The sequence below is a fragment of the Pipra filicauda genome, unplaced genomic scaffold (genome assembly GCF_003945595.2).
Source record: "Pipra filicauda isolate LSUMZ 115617 unplaced genomic scaffold, ASM394559v2 scaffold126_size2276778_pilon, whole genome shotgun sequence".
NCBI classification, from domain to species: Eukaryota; Metazoa; Chordata; class Aves; order Passeriformes; family Pipridae; genus Pipra; species Pipra filicauda.
The window spans coordinates 1,617,717-1,634,237 of record NW_024103729.1 but is presented as its reverse complement, the minus strand read 5'-3'; the positions used below and the strand labels follow the sequence as shown (position 1 = coordinate 1,634,237).

Sequence of the window (16,521 nt, the reverse complement as noted above, 5' to 3'; positions counted from 1 at the left end):
TTCTGTGAGATTAATTTTTCCCCTTTTTCCCCTTTAATAAGGAAGACTTCTAAAATGTCTTGTTGGTAACAGCTAGAGATCTCAAACCAGTATATGGGGCACTGCCAACTTTTTTATAAATGTTGCTGTCTGAACATATTTACCAGGTAAGTAATTCAGCCTTATGTCTGAATGCAGGAATTTACTAATCACAGATTAACTCTAATGGAGGTACCTACTATTTTCCATTCATTATATCAATTCACTATATCCTTTGGATTACTGATGGTCTCAGTAGAAGTAGATCTGAACATACCCTGGCTGTATATTCCCTCTGAGGTATTAGGGCTGCTGAGTGCTGAGCTAGCTGTGACTTTAAGTGATGTTAATTTAACAACCTGCGTATTGCATTTGAGCAGGCTTTCCATTCTTGTACACCCTCAGTCCCTATGTTTCACTGAAATCAGTTAAGTCAAATTATTTTTTTTTTTCCAAAGTACATCTGAAGTTCAAAATGAAGGAGATGGCATGCTTCTGTTGGAGCAGAACAGCTATAGTGTGAAGGAATATGCTCTCTTGTTAGGGACAAAGGTATTCTTCATAGAATATATAGCTTCTGTGTTTAATCTTTGAGTCTATATAATACAGAAATAAATACTCTTTTTAACTAGGTTGGCTAGTGAATGTATTTGATAGTGCTCAGTGATTCTGGTTACTGTTCCAAACTTTTTTTCTCCGAGCTATGGTTTCCTACAGACTATGAGAAACAGTGTTGGGATAATGTAACTGGTACAGATAGAGAACGTGCAGTTTTAATTCATTACTAAGTTGGTGCATTTCTAGCTTTACATATGTATTTTGCTCTTTGTTTTGTATTAAAATGCTTTAAAGTGCTAAGGCTGAGTAGGGAATGTGAGTCTTGGGTGTCAGGGGTAGGACACTGCCTTAGGGCTGAATGGCAGAATTGCTGTGCCAGACTTGCTGGCAGCATTTCCCTGGCACTGTCTGCTCATTAGGGCTCTGCTTCTATAGCACACTTAAACTCAAGGAAAAGCTCACCCCTGTCAGTGAACAAAGATAAACATATATTCATATTAAAGTTAAGCATGTGCTTATGAGCGTCACTAAATTTGGGATAATGAGAGATGATGCCTGGGTGTACAAAGGTATCAGAAAAGCTGTCCCAGGGACCTGTTTACCTTTTGCTTATTATTTATATTATTTCTTAAGGCTGTGGATATTGCTGCTTGTTATCCACCCCACTGACATTTCATAGTTGTCTTTCCAAGTGCTGCTGAAAAGAAAAGCTGAGATTTTGGAACACTACTGAGTGCCAGTGATTGAATTCCATAGCCCCAGGACTGTGGATGCAGAGAGCCCAGCATATAAAGAGAGAGGAAAAAATCAGGGTTTTTCTTCTTGTACAAGTGGAATTGCCCAGTTTCTCAGGACAACAGAGAAGAGCAACAGAGAATAGATGTTTCCTAGCAAACAGAGTATAATTGATGAGAAGTGTGCTTAACACCAGAAATTAAAAACCCCTATATTTTCATGTTTCATCAGTCAGGAGGGACATGAAAGGATTAGATCTTGGAGGCAGGAGAGACTCAAATTAGAGAACTCTATAAAATTGCTTCCTCTCCAAAAAGATTGTGTGACGTTGTTGTTATGCTTCTGTAAAGCATCTATCATATACCCAAAGGCTGTGCTCCCTGGCAAGAGAAATATTTCCAGCTCCCCACTAACAGAAGGGTATTGCCACTCTTGATAAGAAATCTGCCTTGTAATAGAGGGCTTTCTGATGCAGAAAGTGCATCTGTAGTGTCTGCCCAGAGACTCTCGTCACTAAAACCAAGATTTAGCCTTAGCATTAATACTGATTTGCTCTACATTTTTACCATCTTTTTAATTTTTAATGAGTTTCATCTCTACTCACAAATCCTACTAACCATACATTATCCTGTGATGAGATAAAATCTGAAGGTTATTGTTGTGTGTCAGATGTTCCTTTGTTCCTCCACAAATACACTGTCCTGACTTTTAGGGCCATTTGTCAGAGAAGTGATGTCGCTGTAACAAAATATAGATTGCCTTCAGATTTCCAGTAGGTTATCATGATGAGTAACTATGGAGCCACCTCAGCTGAAGGCTGAGGTACTGACCTCACTAAATTACCTGTCCCAGCAGCTGTCACTTCTGTTGCCTACCATTCTGCTCAGTATTTTGCCATCTTCACTGGCTCTGTCAGTTTTGTGAGGTTTTCTTCCAGCATGTTCACGTTCAGCAGTCAGATCCAGAGCCTACTGATAACCCTTTGAAAAGCCTTAAATCTTAACAGCAGGATGCAGTCTTGTGAAGCATTTGTTTATTTGTAGGATGTAGTCTCTTGAAGCATCTGGTTGTGAGGGGGCAATGGATGTTTTTGCTGGGATCATCAAATACTTGAAGTAATTTCAAATAGGATGTACAAAGTCTGCAAATAAGAGTCTCAAGAATTTTAAAACTTTTGAAGGAATGCTACAGACCTCAACTAGAAGATCCTATAGTTTTCCATTGTGTTCAGTCTTTTAACAGTATCAGGGGGTGCCTGCAATTATGTTGGGATACATCTTGTCCTGCTGAATTTTGACAGAAAAGGCTTAAAGCAGATACTTTATGTAATTGCAGTTCATTGAGTGCTTTTTGGTGCCTGACTTGGACTGAAAACAGTATTTTGCCACATGAAACATTCCTACTCTGCCAAATGGGAAACTTTATTTGATGCCAAATAGAACTCTTCATTTTGCAGTCAGTATTTTGCTGTGATTCTTGACGTTGTTGCTACCAATTTCATGATTTTTCCGTGAGCTCTGTAGGCTGAACAGTGATCTCCTTATACATATTATTGATCTTAATATAACAGGGATGTCTATCATTAATTAGTTAGCATAGATATTGGAGAACTAAAAAGGCAATGATGCTATTTTATTGCTTTAAAATATAAAAGACAACAAAATGGCAACGATACTTTTGCTGTTATAGTGTTTTCAGAGATCCCAACACCATTGTACAAGAACTGGTAGTTCCTGTACTCATGCCAACAACACCTGTGTTTGAAGATAACTACATTCATCACATTTCTGATCCCACAGGCATCCCAGTAAGTTGTACTAAGAAATGACAAAAAACTTTATAAATGAATTTCTGCAAAAATGTACTCGGAATTAACTTTATTTATAGCTCACACCTTTTTTTTTGCTAAAAATGCATAGTCATTACATAGACAGTAGTCAGCATCCAAAAGTGTACAAAGAGTAAATTTTCAAACCCTCCCAACAGAACCACACGAAATTCACACTTTTTGTTCACTGCATGCACAGACCCTTAAACGTGTTACCTCCTACTGAAGCGTGCTTGAACCTCTAGCAGACAGAATTGACTTGCTATAAGCTGTTTCTCCATACTATGAACCCCCAGCTACAACCACAAATCCTAAGGCATTCCCATGAAATAGCGAAGCCCTACTTCAGAATCCTCCATGTTCTGAGCATGGCCCAGGAAGCAATTGCCCTGAAAGCAGAAGTCTGCTGGTGGTGTTTCCTTACAGGCAACTTTAAGCAAAAGCCTGCTTCCTTTGTCTTGGTCAATAATTTATTACTGAATTCAGTGGAATGAAGCAGCATCTGTCTAAGCAAGATGTGAAAATGATTTCAGTTTATTCCACACCCAGCTCCAAGACACCAAGTGTCTTGAATGGAGGCCAGTGTCTTTCAGTGCATATGACACTGCCTCGCATCTTGCATCTCATCTGAGGAGAAGAGAGTGAAGTCTCAGCTGTAATTTGGGTGTTGGTTGTGTAGCCCTGACTTACATGTGTCTAACAGAAGCTAGGAATATACTTGGATAGGGAGAATTTCTATGGTAGAGGCTTTGACTTAATGAACCACTCAAACCCTTTGATGTCTTTTTTTTCCCCTCTGCTACTGCTGCCAGTTAGAAAAGCTCTTAAAAACATGGTCCTCTACTCAGTGGTGCTGTTTATATCAGCCCTTGCAGGAGATGGGCAGAGTGGGTTAGCAGGATTATTATTATTCAGGGCTCCTTGGCAAAGGAAGTGTACACGTATGGGGTCAGAAGATCCAAGTTCAGTTTTCACTCAATAACAGGATTGGCTCCAAGTTGTTGGTTTTGGGGAACAGGAGGGAAAAAGAGAAAGTTGTTTGATCAATATAATTTTATGTTCCCAAGTGATTACACATGTTTACTTAAAAGCTTCATTTATTTAAGGTCTTTTTACCCTGATAAGAAGTAGCTTAATGTAGTTTGAAATTCCCAGTGGCAACTGAGACATAATCAGGAGAGACTCAAATTAGAGAACTCTATAAATTGCTTACAGACACTGATGGAAAATCTTGCTCCATTATTTCATGGTAACCAGAATACAATCCATGGCTAAATGAACGACGAGGCCTCCTGTCAGTGTTCCAATGCCCTCAGTATGAGTTACCAGTGAGAATTTCCGAAGAGAAAGACACGTAAGTCATGTATCTTTTCTCTTTACTCCTGACCCTTAAGCATTTAGTCAGCCTATTTAAGACTGCTTAGGTCTTGATTGCCCCCTACTTGAAGCCAGTGGAAATTTTGCCATCAGCTCCAAAGGACACAGGACATGAACTTCCTAGGAGCACGGCAATGACAAGGGTTTGTCCCAGGAGTTCACAGTCTAGAAACGTTCATGTTCCTCTCCCTGTGAGATGAGGAAAAAAATAACATTCTCTCTGCCGGAGTTCAGTAATATTTCTTCTTAGCACCTAGGAGGGTCTTTGCATTTTTAAGTGCTTTACAAACATTAGCTAGTCTTCAGAGCAACCCTGCGAGGTAGGTAAGGTATATTCTCCCCATCTTACAGATGTGGAAACTGAGACACAGAGGGTCAAATTCAACCCTGGTACAATTCCAGTGTTTGACACGAATTAAATTCATTCAAAATGAACACAGTTTAAACAACTTGCCCTAGATTACAGAACAGACAGTGGCAAAGCAGAGACAAGCCCCCAGGAGTGCCTGACTCCTCAGCTTCTTACTGGCCACTTGGTCATTTTGACTCTCATAGGCAATGAAAAACAGTTTAATCTGGGCAATTACTACAGGTATGACTTGCTTCTGTAAGGCATGTGGATGGTAATCAACTGAGTTTAGTGCAATAATGCTTTATGCATGTGCTGCCTCAGAGTTTACTTAAACATGAAGTAAAACTTTCATACTGTCATTTTCTGCAGGTACACTGTTGACAAAAACCTGACGAAGTAGCTGGATTCAGCAAATAAATAATAAGCACAACACTTGGACAATTAAGCAGAACTATCATTTTAGCAAAAAAACCCAACATGTTTCTACTTTTAACTGCTAAATTTCTACAGGTGCAGCATGCAGATGAAACCTTTCCCTGTGTTTCCAGACTGCACATTCCAGTTTTGCTAACAAAGCTGCTCAGAGCTTCACAGATACCCTGGATACTGACCTTCAAATGAATATGCTGCAGAAGAAGAAATCAGGTATCACCACAGAACACCGGATAATTATTACAGATCAGGTGTATCAGCCTAAAGCTCACAGGCTACTTGGAAGTGCCCAGAAGCTGGGCTTGCTGAATATATGCCAGTGTGTAGACTGCAGTTCTAGGCACATGCTGACTGCAAGGAGGGGTGTCTGTGCCACCACCACTCTGGGAACTGTCCCCATCAACAGTCAGTTCCCATGGGCACAGGCCTGTCAGTCTGGAGCTCAGTGCTGGCCCAAGGCAGAAAGACACACAGGCATGTCCAGGCCATCCCGCTGAGCTCCAGTGTTCACCTGGGCTCCCATCCCCACACAAATTCTACCACAAAAGGCCCAAAAAGCCTTTTTGGTTTTAAGCATGAGTCCACAGTGTACACCTTATGGCAGGTACCCAGGCAATAAAAACCTTATGACAGGTACTTATGCAAAAAAGTTCGTTTTCTAGGATGTCCTTATGCATCTGGTCTGCAGGTTAGACCTCTTGTGTAAACTCTGGACATGCTTACACATGTTCAGTCATGTGTGCTTTCACACCAAGAAGACATCCTGCACCCTTATAAGTCACTCAAATGCTGACTCACTTCTACGTGAGCAAATTCAAGCACTATAATTATAGATATCTTGTTCCACTTTTAACTTCTTTTAACTCTGTTTTGTTCTGTCCATATTTATGAAGACTGGCTATCGGACACAGCAAATGGAGCAATTATCTCCCCACATGTCCTTCACTGGATAAACACAGACACTTGGTAGCATTTCCCTAGATATTCTCCGTCTTACTGTACCTTTTTAATTTGTAGCCACATTTTTTTGAACAAACAGACAAACAAAAAAACATTAATTAGAATTCTTAAACTCTAATCACATCTCCCTGTGGCCATTCCCTTGGGATTCACTCAGCCTGCTTACAGTGGCTCAGAGTGCAGTGCTTGCAACCAGAGTGTACAAATAATTCTGTGAGGTGCTCAGGCCTATACCTGTGCCCCAACAATTTGCCAATGGAAGCTTCTAAATGAAGCAATATTCTTAGTCTCAGAGCCAGGTACCAAATCTCCAGCGTGACTGGGGCTCACAGGCACTCTTGTAAGAGCAGTAAGATTCCAGTAAAATTGCAGCTGGTTGCAATCCAAACTTTACACTGTTATCTGTCTTTGAGATATATATAGATGACCCTGCATGGCCTAACTGCAAATATCAAATGTATTTTTACAAGTTAGCAACAGCCATTTTTGACATTGCCTCTCGAGATGTCCTCTACATTGTGACTGACAAGCACAAATATAATTCATTATACAGTATGCTTTAAAAGCCTGGTCTCTTACATTTGGCTTTTACTGTTGCTTGTTTCTGAGCTGTCTTCTAGTGCTGAGATTTGCTGTCCCTGGCCTTTTTGATTTATTTCTTAGTTTTTAATTGCTAGTTGGACATGCTAGTGGCATCTCCCAGGCAAACCCTTTCTACATAATTAGTTTTGAAACTTGAATGAGTCATTGGGCTCTAACTACTATGCCACTATTATTTTAATTTGAATACAGCCCACCTCAAAGATTTTTGGCCTCTTTTTGCAGTTGTGGAAATTCATAGGATGACATCGTTGCAGGTCTTGATCCACTGGCTTTCTATTGTGAGTTTTCAGGGTTTTCACAATATAAAGCACATTTCAAAGAATAACTGTTGTGAACCAGCCTCCTCTCCCAGTGGTGCAGATCATTTTCTGCTTTGTTGGTTGAATAAAGCAATGCTACATTTATGAGTAACAAAAGTTAATGGAAATATGTAGAAATAAAAATACTTCATGTAGTTTTAATTTTCTTTTAATGGAGGTTGGCAAATAATAACCAAACACAGCCAGCCACACGGGGCCATGCTGTTTTTTATGGCCCATCAGCAATAACTCAAGGGGCCACAGTTTGAGAACTGCTGTTTCAGAAAATTGTAGCCAATCTCTTTAAGAGACCACATGTGACCCTATCAGAAATTATGTACTAGGAGAATTGTGGCTGGCAAAGAGTACATTTTTTGTTGGGCCATTTTAATCATTCACTGAGAATCTAAAATATTCAAACCATTGTACTTAAAATGGGTTGAGATAAAATTGAGTGTAATTTTCTGTTAGCTTATGCACTTTCAAAGAGAAGTTTTCACAAAGCTGACATTGGTACAGGACATATAAATTATTGGTTTCAGTGATGATTCTGACTCATATTGAGGATTTGGCCTCATAATCCCCAGATATAGCTCTTCCTATATTCCCATTATAAACAACGGGGGCTTTGTCTTACTGAAGACTATGGAATTGGACTCAAAACATTTTCTTGGGGTTCAGATGCCATGTCCATGAATAGGGGAAAGACCCAAGCAGAAATATATTTCTACAGTAGGGGCTGAGTAAAAGAGCCACTACACTGTTGTGCAGTCTGACACCAGCATTTCATAAGGCAGTACCACCTTTCTTCTGACAATGGCATATACAAGTAGTTTCTCACCTGAAGTTCGATATGTAACCCCCTTGTGTAATATTATTGCATAACTTCTTCTGTCAGACAAAATCAAACCCCATCTGCTTAGAATCTGCATATAGCTTACAAAAATGTCTCTGTGTACAGAGGTAAGTTCAAACTATAGTTAGCTCTTTGTTGTGTGACAAGAATATCTGTGTTGCTCTGAAAAGATACTGCTTTGGAAAATATCTCTTAATTCTTGTCTTTGAACTCCCCCAAAGCTTCTGAAAGAGAACTTCAACACACCCAGCTGCAGCCACAATGAGTCAAAATAGGAAAAGGTGGGGAATGATGAGAAAGTGCCAGTATCCAGTACTTCTGGAGCCAGATTTTAAGTCCCGAACTCAGATTCAGCAGTACCTTATTCCGCAACTAATTTTAGGATGGTAAATCTGACAGTGCTCTAATTTAAGAGCAAAAGAAAACTAGTTCCATGTAGTTCTCTAAAAGATCCAGAATGAGATCTCATGCATCAGTTACTCTCTTTACGTCCACAGAACTCCCACCGAGCTTGGCAGGGGTTTATAGAAAGTCTGGCATCTGACTTTGACTCTGAAGGGCTGATTTGGGGGTGATTTACCAGGGAAGATAAAGGGGCCCCTTAGCAACCCCCTTAACACAACAGATGTTCCTGACGTGTTGAGGGAAGAGCCGTGCCATTATGCAGTGTCCTTCTTCTTCCCCTGCCCCCATTCCATTGACCCCTTTCTGGTTCAGTTATTTTACATATCCTTCTATTTTATTTTAGTATCCGAGTGGTTACACCAACCACTCACTGCCTGTCTAATTAAAGTCTCTCCATCAACTGGTAATTCTGTAATAATTCACAGCTGTTTTTCCTCTCTCTGTTAAATCTATTGTTCCCTGGCTGAAAAGGCTGCAAGACCTTAGAAACTATAGATAGCTATCGATTTGTTTGCATTTAAAATTCAGTATGTGGCTGCAAAGGCCTGTTACAGCATCACAGAGGAAGATAAATGTCAGTGCATAATCTGCTAGGAAATTTCACACAGGAGTTGATCAAAAGTCTATGAGTAATCATTGCACAAATGTCTTCGAGTGTATACATATATATACACATATATGTAGCTAATAAATATATAGCTAGATATATAAATATATATGTATATACAGAGCTAGTTCAAACCTAATTGTTATGAAATTAGTAAGTGGCATTCACCATTCATGCATTCTTCCTAGTAGCAGAGCTAAATTATTTCAGCTTATACTCTAAGCAGCAACATACCAGTAAGCATTTGCTTGCTTCCCCTGGTAACCTAGTAGTTTAAAGAGCACGAGCAGTTCTGCCATGGTCATTTTCTCCAGCAACCCTCCATGAAAGGGACCTGGCTCTTCCACAAGTGTGTTTCCCCCAGGTTTCACAGCTTCTTCAGGACATGGTGGGACTGGTCTGAGGATCACCGGTCGGAAGGTCGTCAGCCCGAGGGTCTCCAGCCCAAGGGTCACTGGTACAGTGGTCACTGTCTTGAGGGTTGCTGGCCGGGCTAGTCCTGCTTGCAGAGGTCTGCGACGTTGAGGAACCTCCTGACGACCACGGCAAGGCAGACTGTCAGGAGCAGCATGTACCCCACGGTGCCCAGGTAGGTGGGGGCAGCCAGGGGCGCCTTGAGGAACTCAGCCAGCCCGTCCTCCACGTAGTGCACCTGGTCGTAGATGCTGAGGAAGGTGAAGATGTGGAAGAGTTGGTGGCTGTGCCCCACGATATCGAAGAGCCCCGGCTGGATTCGCTCGGGGATCTTGCTGACGTTGAAGAAGGCGGCCACCAGCAGCCAGAAGTAGCGCCGGTAGAAGTAGACGAAGAGCGTGGGGTTGCGGGTGCGGAGGTCGAAGAGGAGGCTCTCCAGCATGATGGGGCAGGCCATGCTGAGCGGCATGGCGAACACGAAGGTGCGCACGGCGAAGGGGTAGGCGCAGCAGGCGGCACGGCTGCGGCAGCAGGCGGCCGTGCAGCCCACGGCCAGCGCCAGGGCCACGGGCAGCACGAGCACGCGGTAGGCCGCGATGGGCAGGCTGCAGTCCAGCTGCCAGCCCAGCCGCTGCTGCACGTAGTGGCTCATGGCACCGGCGTCCAGCAGGCTCAGCCCCGGCAGCAGGTAGTAAGAGTAGGCCACGGTGCTGGCGAAGCCGTAGTAGCTGATGGAGGCGTAGTCCAGGTAGAAGAAGGTGGCGCGGAGGCGCGGGGAGAGGCAGCTGAAGAGATGGGCCGTGCAGCTCATGGCGAAGGTGAGCAGCACCCCCGAGGCGTAGCACCAGAGGGGCAGCAGGGCCGGGTGGTGGAAGGGCACGTCCCCGGCGCCCCGCAGCAGCAGCAGCCGCCCGAAGCGGCTGAGGAAGAGCAGCAGCGGGATGAAGTGGGTCCAGAAGTTGAGGGTCTCGTTGGTGGGCTGCAGCACCGAGGCCAGGCACTCCTGCGCCGAGCAGTGCAGCCGCCGGTAGCCCGAGAGGATGAAGCACTCCACGAAGTCCTCGGGCACCTCGTCCCACCGCAGCAGGGCGGCAGGGCGAGGCGGCGGCGTCGCCTCCTCCTTGTCCCCCTCGCCCGCCGGCATGGTGCCGCTGCTGCCGCTGCCCCGGCCGGCCCCGGGCCCGCCGCCTCGCCGCCGCCCGGGCGAGGCAGAGCCGCTGCGCCCGCAACCGCCGGCGGAGGATCCGCGGTGTCTCTGCGCCTCTCCGCCCCCGCCGCCGCCCCCGGCAGCATCACTCATTGCAGCAGGGGCAGTGGCGGCACCGCCGCGGCTCCTCCCGCCCCGCCGCCCGGCATCGCGGTAACTGGAAACCGGTGGCGCATCCAGCGCTCCCGAGGAGCGGGAAGAGACGCCCCCGCCACCCCGGGTAGGGTTTCCCGAGGAGGGAGGCGCTGGACACCCGAGCCTCCGTTAATGATTGATGCGGCCGCAGCGGGGGGGGCCCGGGCCGGCAGAGCCCCCGCGGCGGGACTTGCGGCCGAGCCGGACCCTCGGGGCCCCGCTCCCGGGGACGGGGACAGCTGGCACCGGCACCAGCCCCGGCAGCGCTCGGCACGGCTCCTGCCCGCCCGGGCGCTCACAAAGGGGGCTCCGGAGCGCCCGCCCGGCCCCGAACGCGGCTGCGCCCGCGCAGGCGGCGGGAGCCCCGGGGAAGGGGAGGTGACCCGGCAGGGCTGCGGGACAGCCCGCGGGAATACCCCCAGAAAGGGGACAGCTGGCACCTGGGTGGCTGTGTGTCGTGTGTGCTTCGGTGAGACCTGGTGACATTATCTCATGCAGTGAATGCAAGCGTTATTTCAGGCTAAACGTTCCCGGCCGGGCTGCACTGATACACACACGGCACCCACCTTATCTCCGAGCGGGGCTGCTGGGAGGGACACCCGGGAACGGGCTGACAGGAGCTGCTCTGGGTTGACCCTTACACAAATCCTACATTTATTGTCGTTGCAGTTATGCAAGCAGCACAGTTACATAATCAGAATATAAAAATACAGGGGAAAGCGCTGCCCGGTTGTTACTGTACCTTAACACGTCTGAAGGAAATAGGTGGCGGTGGGCAAAGGTAAGTCACTAATGCAGGCACAGGTAGGAGCCAGAGTAAGGGATTGCTCTCCGCTGCTTCAGCGTGTTTCCTTTTTATTTGTTTTCAGGTGGTCTTAAACATGTGATAGTTCTAGGCTTCCAAAAGTATGTATTACATGGTGATATTCAGAGATACATGTTTGGTCACATGGTATAAACTGAGGTCCAGTGTAATCAGGACATTCTGCCCAACGATTTTTACAAAAATCTTCTGTTTGATAGTGAGTCATGACAATGTGAAAAATCTTCTGAAAAAGGAGGCCACCAGAATTACTTTTTTTTTTTAAGTTATCGCAAAAGAAGTCTTAAAGGTATGTTGCTGAAAGTGATTTTCAGTGCATTTTTCATTGAAGTAAAAATACTGATTTTATGGAACTGTCAAAAAGTAGGGCAGACTGGTGATACTGCTTGTAATCTTTATAAAAATTACACAGGAGACTTGCTGGGAAAATAAACAACTGAACAGTGCTGAAAAGCCAACGTGAGGAGTAAAACATGAAATAAGACATTTTTCAGATAACAGGCTCCAATGTCCTTGTGTTTTATAGGGGGTCCCTGGTGCAGGGACAACTAACTGGACACTCCTCGTCGAGCTGTGTGTCTCACTGATACACACGGCACCCACCTTATCTCCACATTCCAAGCGGGGTGGCTGGGAGGGACACCCGGGAACGGGCTGACAGGAGCTGCCCTGGGTTGATCCTTGGACAAATCCTACATTTATTGTTGCTGCAGTTATGCAAGCAGCACAGTTACATAATCAGAACGTAAAAATACAGGGGAAAGCGCTGCCCGGGTGTTACTGTACCCTAATGCGTCCGAAGGAAATAGGAGGCTGTGGGGATCCTGCCTAGAGTGAGCCTCAGGAACAAGCAGGGCCCTGCTGCCCACGGGCTCTGCAGTGTGTGATTTAGGGAGAGAAAAGGCTCTTGGGGATTAACAAAAACTGCTCAGCCTCTGGTAAAGGTCAGGCTTCTCATGGGGCTGCTCTGTACTAGAGAGGCCCCCCTGAAGAAGAGATAAGCTGGATGCTGGGCTGTTTGCTCACCTGGTGACTAGAGAATTCCCCCTCCCCTGCCCTGCTCCTACCACAGCACGCACTGGCGCTCCCAGTAAGGCTCTGGTGACCCTTTCTCCCAGTCCCTAAGTGACACTTTCATTTATGGTGGTCAGTGCCACCGCAGGCTCTACATAAAAGGGCCAAAGTGACCATGATCTTCAGCCTCCCTCACCAAGGTTAGATAAGAAAAGGTGGTTGACTGAGAGCAATTTGGTTTTAGACCTGTGCTAAAGAGCCTGCTGGAAAGCCACCAGCAGCTGTTGCAACAGATGGTGTCTAAAGAACAACAGCATCCACTGCTGATTAGGAACTGCTGGCCTAGCAGTGGCAGCAGGGCTCGTTCAACACGTTCTGGCTTTCCTGCAACCTCCAGATTTTCAGGGATGTGGGAGGCACTCAGCCCTTTTGCCTCAGGGAGTACTGGGGTATCACCTGGCCTCCTGGGGGAGACACCCAGGGTTTATGTTTTCATGGGAGGCATCCCAGGCTGAGAAGAGCACATGGGGTTTGCTTGCCATTCAAGACTGACAGTTCTGGTGGCCACTGGACTGTCTGGGTCCTGGTGGAGATACACACTACTGCAGAGAAGATAAATGTCTGGAAATTTCTCTCCACTTCTGATGTCTTCCTGTAATATTTTAAGATGTCTTAAAATATTTAGGGGATGGGGACTTTTTGCAGAGCTGAGAATCACTTAAGAGACTTGAAAATACCAGCTGCTCTGGCAGAAGCACAGGCCCATGGTAGTTTTCTTAGAATCATGGAATATCCTAAGTTGGAAGGGAACCACAAGGATCATCTAGTCCAGCTCCTGGGCTTTATTCTGTCGCTGGCAGATTTACTTGTTAAACTGTCTTACAATAAATACAAGCTGTGTACAATAAACATACGTTTTCTCTTCTCTCCCTCTGTGTGGGGATCCAGCTTTGGTTTGCCCCAAGTGCTCTGCTGATGTCACACATGCATAACCTTGGTCTCCTTGTCTGGCCAGAAAGTGCCAGGGCGATCTTAGAGCTTCTAAAGATCACAGTTCACACCACTGCCAAGTGACAGCAGTGTAGCTTTAGCACCCACATTTATGGAACTCATCACTAGTGATCCGAGTCTTTTGCTTATTTCCAAGGCAGACTCCTCACAGGGAGAATAATCTCTGAGGACAGATTGGGGTTTCATAAAGACAACTGCATACATTTTACATTGAGTTAAGTATTCTGTTCCCAAGCCAGCTGTGGAATAGTGTACAGGGAACCTTACAATTTAAAGCACTTACAACCTCAAAATAGCCTCTTATTCATATGTAGTCCATCAAGGTTAGTATTACAGGACTATTATGTGGTAAGCCAGGGAGAATCAGGACATCTGGAGGTCACAGAGAAGAGTCCACGTAATGTAGTGCATGAAGAGGCCTCTGCATTTCTCTAACCAGAGTTTATATTTAGAAGGGCATGGCCAGCATATACCAGGGTTTCTCCTAGCATGTGTAGAATTTTCTGCAGGCTTTCTCTCCAAATAACCTTTGAGAAGACTCTTAAAACACTGATGAAGGTACTGCCTAATGAGGTAAGTAATGAAAGATAATTTTAATCAGTGCTGGCTAAAGACTCAAAGAAAAAAAAGATGTGTTAAAATACCGAATGTGAATTTGTTTCTATATTATACCTTTGTTTTATAATTGTTGAAGCCCTTTCACAAGGTGCCATTTTGTCTGAAATACCAAAAATCGTAAAAAATATTCTAAATTACTCCCCAGTGAAATTATGCCTTTTGGTTAGGAAATTTAAAAAAAAAAAAAGCTAAATTCATGTTTTGCACTGTAACATATTCAGCACACTAGGGAAGAGGTTGTGCTTAGACCTCCTATTATCCACAGCTTTTCTGCTTTTCTGAGTAAGTAAATACACTAACTTCCAGGAATCCAGGAAGTCCTAATGTGAACAGGCAATGGTGGTATTTGGGAGATTTGATGCTTTTGAATAGAAACCTTTAGCCCCACCCAATTCAACCCACTCACACTGCCAAACAACAGTCTTAAGAGCTCTTGCTTTACATAATCCTCTACCATACAACCGTGTCTCTCTCTTTTTTCTCTCTATATCTTCACTGCCAAGACAGATTTTCATGATTTCTTTCTCAGTAAGAAGTTTTATCTGAGTAAAAATATTTATCCTTCTTCACTGAAATCTCTTTAGTAAATCCGATTCTTGCATGGAATCCCACTGACCAAGAGTGAATGTAGAATTTGGCTACATTTGAAAAGAGTAGCTGTTAAAGAACAAGAAGCTGTAGCCTTATCTAACTTTGTTTCCTGTACCTCATGATTGCAGATTCTCTGGGAGAACAACTGAAGAGATACACAGACATACAAAAATCATCCTTTTGTTTTAAGTGATTTTTTTTTATCCTTTCTTGAGTGTTTATCAATTTCTTGAAAATAATGTCTTAATGGGTAACTTTCTATTGCAGTGATTATAATAGTTTGTAATAATTGAGTAGACACAGTGCTTTGACTGAGAGATTAACTTGCATTTAGAGATTGTACTCCACTATCTTTTTAAGACTGGATAAACAGGAATCCTTGCATAATTTTCTCCTTCTTGAGTAACTAATTAGGGACAATTATACTTTATAAACCTAATTCCTCAATACATAAAGAAAAGTGAAAGTGATACCTGTATTTTGAAGCCTCACCTGGAGGGGAGAAAAGCTAGATATGATAAAAGGGAGTAACAGTAACCAACACCATCATGGTTGAACAAGAATGTTCATTCACCAGAAGCTTCTTATTTTCTGCCCTCTTTACCTTCAAGTTGAATAGCTTTAGGTTTGTACTCTTTATGCTTTAAAAACCAGCAATAAAACCCATCTGAAAAAATCTGAAAAAAACACTGAACACAGCAAACTGGGGAAAATACTTCATATTTTAAGAAAATTTCTCTGAAGGCATGGTTGTTGTCTTTTTAAGGTTCTTGGTTTTGAAAGATTAGAGATAGAACTTGTGTTTTTCTGGACAGTAGCAAATCTGAAAATAAGTATTGCAGTGAAATTAGTTTCACTGTGATGGAGAATAGCATATTGCTAGATGCACATTTCACATGTTTTCCATGGTCAAAATCCACCACTGTCTCAGCTTCCAGTGGCTCACGGTAAGAGCAAAGTACAACTTGTCCTTTGCAAGAGTTGCAGGATTGAAACCTCACTTACAAAGTGCATGGTTAAGAAATTGTTTTGTTTGTATGAGCTGAGTGGGAGTGTTTTGCAGAGCACAAATTGCTACTCACTGTTAGTAACCTGAAAGGAGGGACTCTCAGTATGGACAAAGGAATGACAGGCATTGCACTCATCTTGAACTTCCACGCTTTTAAGCAGCTGATAAAGGTGCACATCTGGATTCTAGACATGTAGGCTAATTCTCTCTGACAAGAAGCTGCAGGAGGACTTTCGCAATTAAGCCTTCAAGTGATACTTGCACTAATGCCTGGAAAATGCACTGCAAACTACCAGCCTTTCTCAGCCAAACAGTGCAAGTCAGATGTTGCTCCTGTGACTGGTCTCACTGCTTGAGGAACCCCAGGCAGAGAAAGAACCAGGTTCCCTGATAAGACGTGTCCCAGGAGAGCAGTGGGGTACTGGAAGGGAAAGCAGGAGTGGAGCAGGGCTCACAGCTGAGGGAAGGTAGAGCACCAGCACTGAGACAGAGTAACACTGAGATGGCTTCGGCCAAGGAGACAGAGAGCAGACAGAGCGGTGGCAGCAAGTCCAGGGTGCTGGGCACCTCAGAGCCAAACTGCCCTCTCCCAGACAGATCCTCTGGCTCTTTTTTGTTATTCCAGTGGTTCCTGCTAAAGCATCTCCATTCAACTCAGGCTCTTTATGC

General features: G+C 44.4%; 1 protein-coding gene across 1 annotated transcript; it reads right to left on the bottom strand.

Annotated features, from left to right (window-relative positions):
* Positions 1-3,158: 3,158 nt before the first annotated feature.
* PAQR9 (progestin and adipoQ receptor family member 9) lies at positions 3,159-11,545 on the bottom strand. Its single transcript, XM_027739732.2, has one exon. It carries the CDS (start codon positions 10,742-10,744, stop codon positions 9,524-9,526), a length of 1,221 nt encoding a protein of 406 aa, XP_027595533.1. The 5' UTR covers positions 10,745-11,545; the 3' UTR covers positions 3,159-9,523.
* Positions 11,546-16,521: the final 4,976 nt, after the last annotated feature.

Excerpts from the sequence above, each read along its gene's own strand:
- PAQR9 (XM_027739732.2), bottom strand. The coding sequence starts at position 10,744 with ATGAGTGATGCTGCCGGGGGCGGCGGCGGGGGCGGAGAGGCGCAGAGA.